This window comes from Mesoplodon densirostris, chromosome 13 (genome assembly GCF_025265405.1).
Source record: "Mesoplodon densirostris isolate mMesDen1 chromosome 13, mMesDen1 primary haplotype, whole genome shotgun sequence".
Classification (NCBI taxonomy): domain Eukaryota; kingdom Metazoa; phylum Chordata; class Mammalia; order Artiodactyla; family Ziphiidae; genus Mesoplodon; species Mesoplodon densirostris.
Window position 1 is genome coordinate 84,637,630 of NC_082673.1, and position 15,229 is coordinate 84,652,858.

Here is a 15,229-nt window from a genome sequence, read left to right on the forward strand (position 1 = left end):
CCAGGCCCTGCACTATGCATCTTATATTTATGTATTTAGTAATCACTTCATCCTATGAGTTTGGGCACTAATAACATTACAACTTCATAGATGGAAAAATTGGAGCATGGAGAGATTAAGTAGCTTGTCCAAGGTCATGCCATTGGTACTCTTGGTAGGATCTCATTGAGGTGGGAGTAGGACTACTCTGATGGATGAAATTTTCCTCTCCAAGACTTAGCCATTCTGCTTTAAATGGTTAAGACTATTGGATTTATGGATGGAGGAGTATGTTAGAGAATTGTTAAAGGGTAAATGCCCTGCCTTGTTCCTGGTTTTCAGTCCATGAGAAGGGATTTTTCCCTAAGTGCTCTTGGCCCCTTATTCCACCCCTTCCTTTTCCATGGATGTTGTTAGTTACCAGGTTGGCAGGTAACTCCCTTTTTTCTAATGTAAACATTGTGCTATAAATTTCCCTCTCATTACTGCTTTAGCTGTGTCCCATAAATTTTGATATGTTGTGTTTACATTTTCATTCACTTCAACATATTTTTAAATTTCCCTTGAGACTTCCTCTTTGACCCATGGATTATTTACAAGTCTGATGTTTAGTTGTTTGAAAATTTTCCTGTTGTCTTTCTGGCATTGATTTCTAGTTCATTTCCATTGTAGTCAGAGTATGACATCAAATCTTTTAGAGTTGTTGAGATTTGTTTTATGACCCAGGATATGATCTTAGTATATACTCCATGGGTGTTGAGAATAATGTGTATTCTGCTCTTGTGGGGTGGAGTGTTCTGTGAATGTTGATTAGATCCTCTGGTTGATGGTGCTGTTGAGTTCTTCCATATCCTTGATACATTTCTGTCTGTTCAGGTTGGGTCATTTTTTTTTTTTTTTTTTTTTGCGGTATGCGGGCCTCTCACTGTTGTGGCCTCTCCCGTTGCGGAGCACAGGCTCTGGATGCACAGGCTCAGCGGCCATGGCTCACGGGCCCAGCCGCTCCGTGGCATATGGGATCCTCCCAGACCGGGGCACGAACCCGTATCCCCTGCATTGGCAGGCGGACTCTCAACCACTGCACCACCAGGGAGGCCCTGGTTGGGTCATTTTTATTGTTCTGTCTTCAAGTTCATGAATTCTTTGCTCTGTTCCTTCCACTTTATTGTTTAACCCATATACAAAGTTTTTTATTTTGGTTATTTTATTTTTTAGCTCTAAAATTTCCATATGGTTCTTTTTTACATCTTCTGTTTCTTTGTTTGTGACTATGCCTTTACTGAAACTTTCTATAGTTCCACTTGTTTTGAATATGTTCATAATTGTTCGTTGAAGCATTTTTATGATTACTGCTTTAAAATTCTTTTAAAATAATTTTAATATCTGTATCGTCTTGTTATTGGCATTTGCTGATTATCGTTTCTCATTCTAGTTGATATTTTCCTGATTCTTGGTAGGATGAGTGATTTTTGGTCAAAACCTGGACAGTTTGGTTGTGTGTTAAGAAAATCTAGATCTTATTAAATCTTCTGTTTTAGTAGAACTCTTGACATCACTGAGGTGGGAGAAAAGGGACACCACCTCATTTCTGTTCGTAAGGATAGATGTCCAAATTCTTGCTCCATCTCCATTGCCACCTGACAGATATCGGTTGGGTGTGGGAGTTTAGGCTCCCCTGTTGGCCATTGCTGATGCAACCCTAGCTGGGAGGGTTGGCATCCTTACTATTGCTGGCTGGGGGTGGGTGGAAGTTAAGGCTAACCACGTGGTCTCTACTGACCCCACAGAGAGAGGGGGCTCATTCCAGCCCAACTGGGGTAAAAATTCTGGCTTCTCACATGGCCTTTCAGTCACCACCATGGTGGGGGCTTGGAGAGCCTCCTTAACTTAGCAAGGGTGGAATTCCCAAGTCTCCCCCACTGGCTTTTGCTGGCATGGGTTGGGGTGGAGCCACAGTGTTTTCCTGTGAGGGTTGCTGGAATAGAGCAATTATTGTCTAAAAGTTTTCTGTCTTGCCAGGCTCCCCTTTCCTGGACCGTTGGCTCAAAAAGCTTTTCTCAGGGCTTTTTTGGGGGTCTGTGCTTCTTGGCATTTCTGGTTGCTGTCTTCTCTAACACCCAGTCTGAGATACATGAGGCAAAATAACATTCAGGGAACTTGCTACCATATTTTTCCTCTGGTCCTGAGGTTGCTTGATGGTTGTCTTCTTCTATCCATCTTTTAGTGTCTTATTCTGTTTGTGTTACATATAATATCCAGGGGTTTTAGATGTACTAGCAGGAGGAATATGGAAAAAATGTGTCTATTCCATCTTCTGGAAGCAGAAGTCAAGTTCCAGGAAGTTTGATTATTGCTCTGGCAACCAAGGAGAAAGAGGAATGTGGCTTTGAGTCACTGGTTATGTGGGAGATGAGAGTAGCTGTCCAAGGCAGTGGCAGGGGACCCAGCAACATGGCAGCAAGCGGAGTTCTAGGAGAGATGGTGGGCCAGAAAGAGTGGCATCTGATGTTTGTTTTGAAGCAATTTCCTCCTCTGGATTCCAATTATTCTCCATTTCCCTCAAATCTCCAGTAGGTGCTTATTATACCTAGCACCCTAGTCTTCAAGAATGAAAGAGATGAACGAGAAGACTATGTGATTGTATTAGGATCGAGGAGGGAGGGAGAGGTGACAGGGCCAGTGGTGAAGAGCCTGCCGGAGTGATGGAGGCCTGAGCCAGGAGCAGACTGGGGGAGGCCAGACCAGGGCACTGCCACTCAGAGTTACCACAAAAGCTTGTACATCCTCCCAGCTCAGGGGGGATCAGGTGAGAGCAGTGACAAGGAGCTGAGTCATCACGAGAAAGGGGTTTTCATGGTGAGGAGGCAGCGTCTTGGTGTGGTTCTCTCCAAGCTTACCGCTCCATCGCTTGGGTGGAGAGAAGCACCTCTCCTTCCAGGTATGCGTCATGCTGACTCTCAAGGAAGCCCATGTGGCTCTGGACCACTGGCTGCACGCCTTCACCCTCGTTGACTCCACTCTGTTGCTTCCCAGAGGCCAGACCCGCGAGAATGACTCAGCACACAGGCTGACCTGTGCAAGGTCCGTGCATGCGTGTTGGGGGTAGTAGGAAGCATGGTGAGTGGGGTTTCTGGTAGACCTCTAACTGTGGTTTCAATGTTTTAGAAGAGTCTGCTTTAGAACGCCTGGACCTGGAAAGATGGCAGGGGCTGTAGAAGGCTACGCTTATTATATTGTTATAGGGTCTCCATAGCATGTGTAGAACTACCCCATGTAATGGGGGTAGCAAGGCGCCACACGGGGGGGAGTTCTAATTTTCCAGTAAATGCCAACACATCTCCTCAGATCACCTTTGCCTGAAATCTAAGTCACGTTGTTAGTTATCTCCCTGACCCCACGGCCAAATGCTCTTCAAGACCTGCCTGTGCTTCCTTCTGAGCACCTGTGGAGTGAGCCTCCATCCCCTACCCCTTCCGCTGGAGAAGCAAGTGGAGAAAACACACTGATGTGCAGGCTTCGTGTGGAAGACACGGTTCCTGCTCTTTTTTGGTTGGCGACATCCGAAGTCCTGGGACAGAAGGGAAAGGAGGATAAATATGAATATGAATGTGTGTGTGTGTGTGTGTCTGGCTTCTCTCACTACAATTCGTATGGTCTGTATCGATGGTTCTGCCTGTTTTTTCCTCTGCCATATCCTCATCGCCTAGAATAGTGTCTGCTACACTTTTGGGCTCTAAGGAAACGTTGGAAGGAAAGGAGGAAGGAAGGGAGGAAGGGAGGAAGGGGAAGGGAGGAAGGGAGGAGGGGGAAGGGAGGAGGGGGGAGGGAGGAAGAAAGGGAGGGAGGGAGGGAGGAAGGAGGAAGGGAGGAGGGGGAAGGGAGGAAGGGAGGGAGGGAGGAGGGAGGAAGGAAGGGAGGGAGGGAGGAAGGAAGGAGGAAGGGAGGAGGGGGGAGGGAGGAAGGAAGGGAGGGAGGGAGGAAGGAGGAAGGGAGGAGGGGAAGGGAGGAAGGGAGGGAGGGAGGAGGGAAGAAGGAAGGGAGGGAGGGAGGAAGGAAGGAGGAAGGGAGGAGGGGGGAGGAAGGAAGGAAGGGAGGGAGGGAGGAAGGAAGGAAGAAGGGAGGAGGGAGGGAGGAAGGAAGGAGGAAGGGAGGAGGAGGAAGGGAGGGAGGAGGGAGGGAGGGAGGAGGGAGGAAGGAAGAGGGAGGGAGGAAGGAAGGAGGAAGGGAGGAGGGAAGGGAGGAAGGAAGGGAGGGAGGGAGGAAGGAAGGGGGAAGGGAGGAGGGGGAAGGGAGGAGGGAGGGAGGAAGGAAGGAGGGAGGGAGGTAGGAAGGAAGGAGGAAGGGAGGAGGGGGAAGGGAGGAGGGAGGGAGGAAGGAAGGAGGAAGGGAGGAGGGGGAAGGAGGAAGGGAGGAGGGGGGAGGGAGGAAGGAAGGAGGAAGGGAGGAGGGGGGAGGGAGGCGGGATTGCGTTTCCTTCATGGTGGGCCTGAGCTCGTTGCCCAGAAAGCCGCAGAGCTTTGGCCTTTACCCTTGAAGATGAATTTTGAAGCCATGCCCCCCAGTTCTCCCCCTCCCCCGACAGCTGCACAAGATTCTCATCGCCCACTGGCCACATGAGTGTCCTCAGAGGGAGCAGACGCAGGTGGAGGACCTCCTCGTGGCCAGCAGAGAAAACAGGGCAGCACTGCTTCACTGAGCGCCGGGGGCGGGTGGGCTGGGGGCACCCCCATCGGCTCTATAAAGGCTCCCTGGCCAGAGACCAGGCGGACAGCGGCTTCTACCTCTTCGTCCCTGGAAGGGCCAGGAAAATGGCCCTGGCCCTGGCGGTCTTCAGTCTGCTGGGCTCAGCCTGTTTGGTGTCAGCCAACAGCTTTGGTGAGTTCTGAGCCTGAGGCCATGGGGCATCGGGTCAGGAGAGAGCTCTCAGGCCAGCCCCTTGTTAGCCAGGATTTGCCCCAGGGCCTTGGAACCTGTCATCTCATTTAATCCTCACCTGTCCCGGGTCAGTTCCTTGCTCTTCCCTTTTCAGATGAAGAGACAGGGTCTTGAGAGGGAAACTGGATGGTCTGAGGTCACGGAGTCCGTGATTTGCGGAGAGGAGATGGGAAACCAGATCTTCCCAGTCGGACTCTAGTTCTCCCCCACCCCACCCTGTTAGCAAATTTTGGCATTGCCGTTGTTTTTTTAATTCTCTTAGCGATCTCAAGTACTAGGTTATCCGTGTGGGGTATTTGAGAAATATTCAGCAGGTAGTGAAAAACACAAATCTACCTGTGGCATGAAATAGACCTAAATTCTAGCTGTGGCTCAGCCACTTAACCTGTGACTTTGGATAAGTTTCAGCTTGCTTCCTCGCTGGGAAAGTAAGCAGTTGTGACTGTGATTTCTGCATAAGCTCCTGCATGTTACACGCATTCTCCATGGAAAGTAAGACACATGGGAGTTATTTTGTATTCTCATGCGGGACCAGGAAGGCGCTCTGTCTGCAGGGAGTGCCTTGATAAATTCAGGAGCACCTCCTTTATGGTGTTCTGGCCTGACCCAACTGCTCCCTGGGGGAGCGTGCAATCCAAGGGTTCATTTTGAATCCTTCTCTTGCCAGCTGTATGATCTTGAACAGATGACATTCCCTGCCCAAGTCTTAGGGCCACATGGGTAAGGTGGAGATAATGCCTCCCAGGGGATGACGGGAGCTAATGTCATACTTGGAAAGGTGTGAGTAGCTGCAAAATTGCAAGTTAGAACATACTTGATGATGGTGCTAGAAATAAAACCTGGAAGAGCATCTGTGCCTTTAGGGAGCCCGTCTTTCTTACTGGAATCCAGACCAACAACTCCTCTCTGATGAGTCACTTCCTTTGTGCAGAGTACCAGGTGGACACCCAGCCTCTCCGTCCGTGTGAGCAGCAGAGGGAGGCGGCCTTTCTGAAGGGAGCAGACCACGTTCCCCAGTGCGCTGAGGATGGCAGCTTCCAGTAAGGCCTACTCCAGCCATGTGGACTCAGGGGCCTTGGAGGCCTTAAAGCACATCTCATTCCTGTCCCCTGTCCACCCTTCCCGCCCTCCCTTTACTCTCCTCCTTGAACGTGAGATGTGGCTACTGTCACCTGGAGGGTGCCTGCCACTCAGATCCTCAGACTAATCAACACTGAGTCACCTGACCCAGAGTGCCCCAACCCATGCTTCATTCCAGCCAGAGCCAAAGATGTCCCCTCCTTTCCTGCCAAAGCTTTTACCCTAATTAATAAGGGGTGCAGGGGTGGGGAGATCCAATGATTGATGCTTTGGCGCCTTTTCTCCTCCCTGCATCCTCTTGATGAGTCAGAGGTGGAGGGAAGCAGGGGCCTCTGAACCTTCAGGTCAGTGGCTGCCTCCAAGCTGTGCTGAGTTCGGCTCTCTGGGCTGCATGACGCTGTCTCCCCACTGGGCTCCTCTCTGAAAGGGGTTTTGGCTGCCCTAACAAGAATGTGGGGCCCGGGACTCTCTCCCGGCAGAGTGGAGTGATAACACACAGGAACCCTTTGCATGTGTTTCACTTTCCCCACGCTGTTCCAGCCACGTTTGAACAAGGGGAACTCCGTCTCTAGGGCTGTGTTCTGGGAAACATCCCTGAGACATCCGTCACCCCCCACCCCACCTCCATTTTATTCACAAGCTTGCTTTGTGCGCCTGACAAAGCTCTTACCTACTCTCGAGAGTGCAAAGGCCAGTGCAAAGGCCAGTCCCTGCTTGGAGCTCTGGGAATTCTGGATCAGAGGAGTTAGGAGGGTGGTTCCCCTTTGCCGCCTTATTTAATCAATATCTAGCTGTGCCCGTGTCTGTTTCCTGGCCACGTGCAGGTTCAAGCCAGCCCTGCTCCTCCTCAGAAGGTTTTGCGTACGACGTTCTCTTTACCTGGAACACCTTTTACCTTCTTAGGCCCCTGGTATAACACCTGTTCGCCCCTCCACCTCAGTTTAGCCATCACTTCCCCTTGGAGACCCCCGAAGCGCTTCCTGAGTAACCATAACCCAGGCCACCGTCTGCACACTCCTGGTCCATGTGAAGAGCACCTTTACCCCCTGCAGCCTCCATGGGGCAGGAGCGTGGACACCAGCGTGGCCTTTGCTACAGGGCTGGCAGACTGGCCTGGTGGGGGATGAGTGTGCGGGGCCGTCACAGGTATCGGCGCTTTCCCTTTCTCTAGTCGCCTGCCCTGCTCCACACCAGTCTCTTCCTAGTTTAAATGAATTAAAGCTTGGAGGGATGGAAAGGAAGAAGAAAGGTACCTGACTGTGTCTCCTGCCCTCAGGACTGTCCAGTGCGGGAAGGATGGAGGCTCCTGCTGGTGTGTGGACGCCGACGGCAGGGAAGTGCCCGGCAGCCGGCAGCCTGGGCGGCCTGCGTCCTGTAAGTTGGCAGGGGGGACCCGCTGGGGACAACTCACATCCTGGGTAGAACACTAGGCTTGGGTGTGTCAAGGGTGAGCCTCCCCATGGGCTGCTGGGTCTTCCCCTTTGAATTCGACCCCGTCTCCTACAGGACTGCTGTGAAAATCAACAGGACAAGTCCTTTGTTTAGCTAATTGCCTCTGAAATCCCCCATGTGCCAGGCTAGGTACCTGGTGCTAAGGAAGGGACAGGGAGCAGACATCAAAGGTCTCTGAAACCAGAAAGCAGCCACGTGCACAGGAAGTGTTCTTTCACCTGGGGTGTTTCTAAAATTTGAGACTGAGGTGGAAACTTCCCTGTTAAAATGATTGTTATGATGAGTAGTCAAAGAAAGTCCAGTCCCCATTTAAAGCATGTCACAGATCAGCCTAAAACAAAGGTCAGTTTACACTGGTCATCTTAAAATTGTGAAACTGAGCTTGGAACCACTTATCCTTTAATGGAGCAAAGCTCCGTTTTGGGCACTGGTTTTGGGGGCCAACATGCTGCTGGGTCCCATACTGTCACTGAGTTCTTGTTCCTTGTCTGTAACACGAATATAGTATCTGCTATAGGATCAACTGTGATGGTTGAGAGGATTTAAAATGCACATAAGACACCCGGCCCACAGTAGGTATTCAATAGGGGCAGTAATCACTAATGTCACTAGTCCTCATGCACCTGAAGAAGGCACTTGTATTTTAATTCTGTAGATAATGTGAGTGGGGCACAGAGAGGTGACAGACTTCCCCGAGGTCACACAGCAAGTGTGCGGGGAAAGTTGAATTCAGACAAGCTGTCAACAGCCAGCCTGTACTCCATTCACACTGCACCTCTGCAGCGCCAGGGCCGTGGGGTGTCCCGGGGACCCATGGGACACGATGAAATCTGCCCTTCCAAGCTCGGTCCGCAGGATGTCAGGAGAAATCCTGGGATATAGAGTTGGGCAGTTGGAACGCTGGTCCTGAGGCTGTTGCCCGCTCCTCGAGCACCCATGGGCTGTGGGAGGGACCGCCCTACCTTCCCACCTCTGGGGAGGGAGAGGGGTCCTCCTGGGCTACGACCCCTATGTCGTCCCTGCTGTCCTGCCTTCCTGCCTCTGGGGAGGGAGAGGGGTCCTCCTGGGCTACGACCCCTATCGTCCCTGCTGTCCTGCTCTGACGCCGCTCTTCGTTGCCCCAGGTCTGTCGTTCTGCCAGCTGCAGAAGCAGCAGATCTTACTGAGCAGCTACATCAACAGCACGGCCACGTCCTACCTCCCTCAGTGTCAGGATTCGGGGGATTACGAGCCCGTGCAGTGCGACCTGCGACGGGAGCAGTGTTGGTGTGTGGACGCGGAAGGGATGGAGGTGTACGGGACCCGCCAGCAGGGAAGGCCGGCACGATGTAAGTCCCACTGGCACCAGCACCCCATGAGGAGGTGGAGGCAGTGTGCGGCCTCCCATATCGGAACCAAAACGGGGTCAGGGCTCCCCAAGAAAAGGCAGAGGACCTGGCCCTCGGCACAGGGAAGGAAGGGATTTTAGGAAGGTTTTATCCCTGCTGATAGTTCCATGTGGTGGACAGCAACGTTCACCGGCTGCTCATTAGAAGAGTAAGTAGGATTCCAAGGAGCACCTCCCGCCCCAGGCCTTAGTCCCTGTTTGGGATGCTGTCATGAGTGTACTATGAACCCATGCACCTAGACTGCAGAAGTGGACACACCTCCTTGTATGGAAGAATTAAAAATTGTTTTCTTGGAAATGTTTAGGTCCAGGGAGCTGTGAGATAAGAAACCGCCGCCTCCTCCACGGGGTGGGGGACAAGTCCCCACCCCAGTGTTCTCCAGACGGAGCCTTCATGTCTGTGCAGTGCAAGTTTGTCAACACCACGGACATGATGATCTTCGACCTGGTCCACAGCTACAACAGGTAAGGGCTGCTGGGCCCCTGAGCGAGCTCGTCACGGGCCATCCCTTCCCATCTCCTGCCAAAGCTCCCGCTCACTTTGGGACTGTATGCTGGGATGTGTGCACACTCGTGTGTGTGTGTGTCTGTGTGTGAGACACGCAGCCCGTGGGAACGGAGAGAGGCCTCACACTCATTTGTTGTGACGGACATCTGAAGGGCTACAGCATTCCCCACAAAGCGGGCTGACAATAGCTATTCAGATTAAGAATAGGCGAACCTTCTGGCCCAGCCAGCCTATGGAGATAAAGACACCATAATGTGAAGATGTATGTACTAGGATGTCTACTGCATCGTTTTTTATTGTAGCCAAAAACTGGGCACAAAGTGGCTGACAGCCCAAGGTGCATGGCTGGATGAATGTGTACCTGCCATAAATGTTTCTGCAGCCCTTTAAGAAAATGCAAATCAGCTCTTCCAGTTGATTCGGAGAGGATTCTGCAGCACACTTAAGATAATATGATACACAAGGTACAGATAATATAAGAGGATTTAATTTTTAGAAAACAAACATCAGACAGGTCCCTTCATGTGCATATGTGATAATATATTATGTTCATATTATGTGATCATGCTTGTGTCCGTATAGGATTAGGTGAGTGCAGAGAAAAGTATGAATAAGCACATACTGTGTGGTTATCACAGCCACCTTGAGGGGCAGGTTGCTGTGGAGAAGGGAACCAGCAGAAAAGGAAAAAAGATGGCTCCATAAAAAACGTGGACCGTTTTTATGCATTTTTATAAATTACATGTATGTTTGCACTTATCAATGAGTTTAAAGATTCAAATAACAAATATAAAAAGGGAGCTGCATCATAGATCTTGGTCCAAATAACTGGAGAGCTTCTGGTTTTTCAAGATGGCTACTTTATTACTGTAAGGGCCTCACACAGACTTCAGATATAATTGAAACATTCTGAGTGAAAATAAATAAGACTATTAGTCTGTGAATACTGATAGGAATTCTCTTGGAGAACCTGAGCCTTTATGTGGCTGGCTTTCAAAACAGCAAGTTTCTTTCCCTATGAGAGAGAGGGATGTGCCGGGAGGGGTTACAGATAAAAGCCTGTGACCAAGAACTGTCCCAGAGGTAAGTCTCTTTTGAGCTGCATAGTATTTTAAAAACTGGGGGATTTTAAGTAGAATCCTGTGAAATTTCCATTTGTGTAGGTAAAAATAGTTGCACATCAGCAATTTTATATGTTCCACATAATACACAAAAGTCTGAATTCCTGATCCTGAAGAACAAGGGTGAGGGCTACATGCATTGTCGCATGGCACCAAGAAGCTGGTTCTCTTTGGACTGAGTGCACCTCCCCCCCCCCCACCCCGCTGCTCTGGGTCTCTCCATGTCCTGCTGCCAGATACCTCTGCTCCATCTGTTTGCATTACCTGCCTGACCCCATAGCATTTGCCCTGTGACCCTCATTCTGACTCTGTCACTGCTGGCAAAGTGACCTGGTCACTTACTTCTCTGAGCCTCAGTGTCCCCATCTGTAAGGACAACACGGGCTCATTAGGTCATGGTGAAGATATGCTGAGCCCTTGTCTATAAAACCGCTGCGAAAATTGTAAATTATTATGCATCTGTAAGGAATCCTTACAGATTCCTTACTGATCACCACCTTTAGCAAATGTAGGTTACATTCAGCAAATGTAGGTTACGGTCCCCTCCCCACCCCACAAGGCCTGCCCGTGTGCACGTAGGAATCTGCAAACAGCCTGATTTACTGATGCTCATTGATGCAAACTAACGTGTGCTCAGTTCAAGTTCAACTGGATGTTCACTATATACAGGGAATTTGAGATCCTTTCATTTACTTCAGTATTTACAAAAATAATTGGAATTGATGGTCTCTGGCACACAATGGGGAATCTGAAGCACAGAAGTTAAGGACCCTAGCCTAGGAAGCACAATTGGTGGGTTCCAGAGCTGTCTGTCTCCTTTTACTATCCCACAAAACCTCAGTTCATCTCTGTTCCCCACAGCATAGAGCACAGAACCTTGCATACAGTAGGCCTACAGTCATCAAAGAACTTCTTGCAGGTGCCAGCTTGAGGCTCAATTCATAGCTGCTTCCACCAGAGGGCAGTCGAGTTAAAGGCAAGCATTCAGGACTAAGCATCTATTGTTAAGGAACAAAACAAGTTTACCCTTGAAATGGGAGCCTTTCTTTTATGTAAGCAAGCATGTCTCTGAGCGAATTCTGATTTAAGAAGGTCATGGGAAGGGTCGGGTGGCTGGTTACTGGAAGCCCAGCCATATTCAGGAATTTTCTGATAAGCAGACCTGGGCAGTGCCAGCCCCAGTGACTCCACTGGAGCAAAGTGTCAGGAGCCACGGAGGCTACGTGGAGAGTCTAGATGTAACACCTAGGGTTGCCAGTTGAAAAAATACCGGATGGCCAGTGACATTTGAATGTCAGATAAACAAGGAGTAGTTTTTTAGTTTCAGTACGTCTCCAATACTGCATCAAGAATTTTAAGCCTGAGTGGGAGTTGGGTATATCTTATTAAACACCAGACTTGAATTTTGAAAAGAATGGACTGGTGTCAGGGAAGAGCACAATGGGTGCCTGGGGGTGACTTTACAAGTTCAGAGGCTACAGTACTAGTCCAGGTGAGAGGTGCTGTCAACTTGGACCAGAGCAGGTGATGGAGAGGACCATGGTGAGACGGAGCGGGATTGGACAAATATTGACTTGGTAGACTCCATGGAACTTGGTGAAGGAACATATATGGGAGGCGAGGGAGAGAAAAAGTTAAGGAGGACTCCAAGGTCTGGTTTCTGGATGGATGGTACAGGAAGAGTCTGGAAAGGAAAAGTCACAAATTTGCTTTCAGAATATTGAATCTGAGGTGATTTCTATGGGAAATTCACATGGAGAAGTGGCATAAGGCAGTTGACCTATTTCCATGGGGCCACAGGGAGCCTGGAAGCCTCATTTGCCAACCTGTTTCTTGTGGGTTCTTGATGTGCTTGGCCACAGCATTTGCCCATTTAAGGCAGGTCCTTTTGCCTCTTGAAAAAGGCAGCTGTTAACTATACCTGTTTGGCCGGTGACCAAGAAAACATGTCATGATGGGGTGACATGATGGAGTGAGCTTTGCCAGTCCTTCCGGCCCTTCCCCCATCTTTCACATTGCCCTTACCTAGGCACTAACTCAGGAAGCGTATTCTGGCTAAGCAGATTGTAGTAAAGGGCTTAAGAGCCGATGCCATTATCAAGGCTTTAGTGACCCGAATTAAATTCAGTCAGTTGGTTTCTTTATTAGCTCTTGTCCTTAGTGACCGAGCTCATTCAAACTTCTTCAAACGCCTTGGCAACCCATGCGATACAGGTGGTCCAGGGGGACGGAGCAGATGCGTCACAACATGTGGTAAAAGGGCCTCGTTGCCTGAACGTGTGAGCGACTGTGTGTGGAGACATCCTCGTGGACTCATCACCTGTTGCCCTCACAGGACCCTCTGCAGTGTCTGCAGTGCCCCAGGCACTGTGGGAGTCACAGCGCTTGACTGTGAGGAGGGCTCTGCTAGTCTTCATCAATGGCGAGATGTCTGGAGGGGCGGTTCGGGAGAAGGTTGGAACATCTGACTGAGAAGGGGGTGTTGGCTCCCTGGGCCCAGGGGCACGAATCCTACACTGCAGGTGGGCAGGACCGGACGCCTGGCAGGGGCTGACATTTTGTATTGCACGGAGCCTCATTAGTGATTTCTCTAACTCTATGTTGGCCACAATCTGAACATAAAAGCAGAAACGCCATCATTTTCCCCTCCACTACAATTTTCCTTCTTGAGGACTCTGTTATTCTCATCCTGATAAAATCCAAAGAAAGGGAAGCATCCTTTTCCATTAGTTGAAGGTTGAGGTGGGTCTCTGAGTTGAATTGGTGGAATGTGGGACTGGAGTGATTTAAACTTCCCGTGCCTCATGCTGGAATGGGTTTCAGAACTCCGGGCCAGCTGAGTGACCCACCACTGTCTATTAGATGCCAGGAAAAGCTCCGTGTCCGGCCTAGAAAGAAGAGTGTCCAAACAGAGGACTGCCTCTCAGGATATGGGGCAGGAGCTGGATACAGCCAAACACTCTGCGTAACACCATTAGCAGAGATCACGTGGTGGTGAAGCCCTGGATCTGAACCTCCGTTCCCACCACTGGCTCAAGACCCATGGGCAATACACCTCACTTTTTTAACCTCTAAAATGGGCATGAAAAAAATACCACCTGCCTTTTAGTGGGGTTAAATGAATTAAATGAGTCAACATATATTAAACATTTTGCAGGTTGTCTTCTACAAATTAGTGTTCAATAAATGGAAGTGATTATGCTGCTATTATTAGCACTTTTGTAATTGAATTGTCCCAGGTTCCAATGAATGAACTTCTGTCATATACCTCCCATCAGTGGGAGCAACTGGGCCAAGTGACTTTTTAGTTTCTTTTATTCAACTCACTTAGTGTAACATTCTTTTTAATTTAACTCACATACACACAGTCATAGACCAACAACATGGAAAAAATCCATAATTCTACAGTGCGTTCATAGGTCTTGTTTTGTGCATTCATTTCCATTCAAATGAACTAATACTCGTGCACCCTGTGTTCAGGCTCTGAGCAGTTCCTGCAAATATATTCCCTTCCAATACTGGTTCATGTGCATAGGAGCAATTGTAGTGTATGTACATGCCATTTTGTATTCAACCCTTTTTACATAATATTATGCATGCATTCGTTTAGGGGGTTTACTATAATTTACTTTTAATTTTCATATCTTTGGACATTAAGGTTGTTTTCAACATTGTGCTAGAATATATTACACAGCAACAGACCTATCTGTGCAGAGAGCTGCTTTTCTGCTCACTTATTGGTTGGGGATATATTTCCAGATGTAGGTAGAAACATACTATACTGGGTTTCATAGACTTGCTATATAGGGCATAAAATAAATCTCTCAGTGTTGCATAAAGGTGAACAAATCCCCTCTGGTTGCTATGTCACTGCACGTGGGAAGAACTCCTGATACAGCCTTACGTCACTCACCTGGGCTTCATATTACTTCCAGGATGGGGAGCCCAGCCAATTAGCTCCCTTTAGCAATTGCCGGGTCAGGCGGGATTTAGGCATCCTTTTCCTCAATTTATGGCAAGGGATGTATAGTCCTTGTTAGAGATGTCACACTGATTTGGTGTTTTTTTCAACTATGGGACTGGGAAATGGCCTACATAAGAATTTCCTATCCTGGAATTTGGCTTCTTTTCAAGCTCTTGAAAAGTTGTAAAGGGATCTGAAGTTGTCTGATCTCCCCAAATGAGATCATCTACAATGTGTACCATATGTCTGTAAAGCACACTTGGCCCTTAGTCTCTAGGGTTATATTCTTGTAAAGGAACTTGTTAATGCAATGCTCATTAACTGTTTTCTGCCTGGTCCTATGAGACACACGCTTGGGCATAAATTGGTCAAATGCCACGAGTGAGAAAAACGCTAATTAGTAGATGACAGCCAAGCACAGCTTTATTTTCACAAGTCCAGCCTCACTCTGGCCAAGGACAACCAATTTAGAAAAAAAAAATACATTTACTGCAGGAAGCATGGAGCAAATGGCATGAAATAAAGAAGCAGACATTTCTTTTCCCCAGATGAAATGAGGCCACATTAATTTACTTCTACAGGAAGAGCTCATGATGACTTGCTTTTTATGAAATGGTGGTCATAAATCCCATTGTCTCTTAGGTTCCCAGACGCATTTGTGACCTTCAGTTCCTTTCGCAGAAGGTTTCCGGAGGTGTCTGCGTATTGTCACTGTGTGGACAGCCAAGGGCGGGAACTGGCTGAGACAGGTAAGCGCATTCCCCAGACCCGAGAGCCTAAATGTCACTCCCTGTCAATCAGAA

At 49.0% G+C, this 15,229-nt stretch overlaps 1 protein-coding gene across 1 annotated transcript in view; it reads left to right on the forward strand.

The window, feature by feature from the left end:
* The first annotated feature begins 4,787 nt into the window (after positions 1-4,787).
* Positions 4,788-15,229, forward strand: part of TG (thyroglobulin) — a 239,070-nt gene continuing 228,628 nt past the window's right edge. The window contains exons 1-6 of the mRNA XM_060115916.1: positions 4,788-4,854; positions 5,846-5,954; positions 7,271-7,368; positions 8,571-8,774; positions 9,139-9,298; positions 15,069-15,175. Coding sequence (XP_059971899.1) covers positions 4,788-4,854; positions 5,846-5,954; positions 7,271-7,368; positions 8,571-8,774; positions 9,139-9,298; positions 15,069-15,175 — 745 coding nt within the window. The remainder of the gene's footprint in view (positions 4,855-5,845; positions 5,955-7,270; positions 7,369-8,570; positions 8,775-9,138; positions 9,299-15,068; positions 15,176-15,229) is intronic.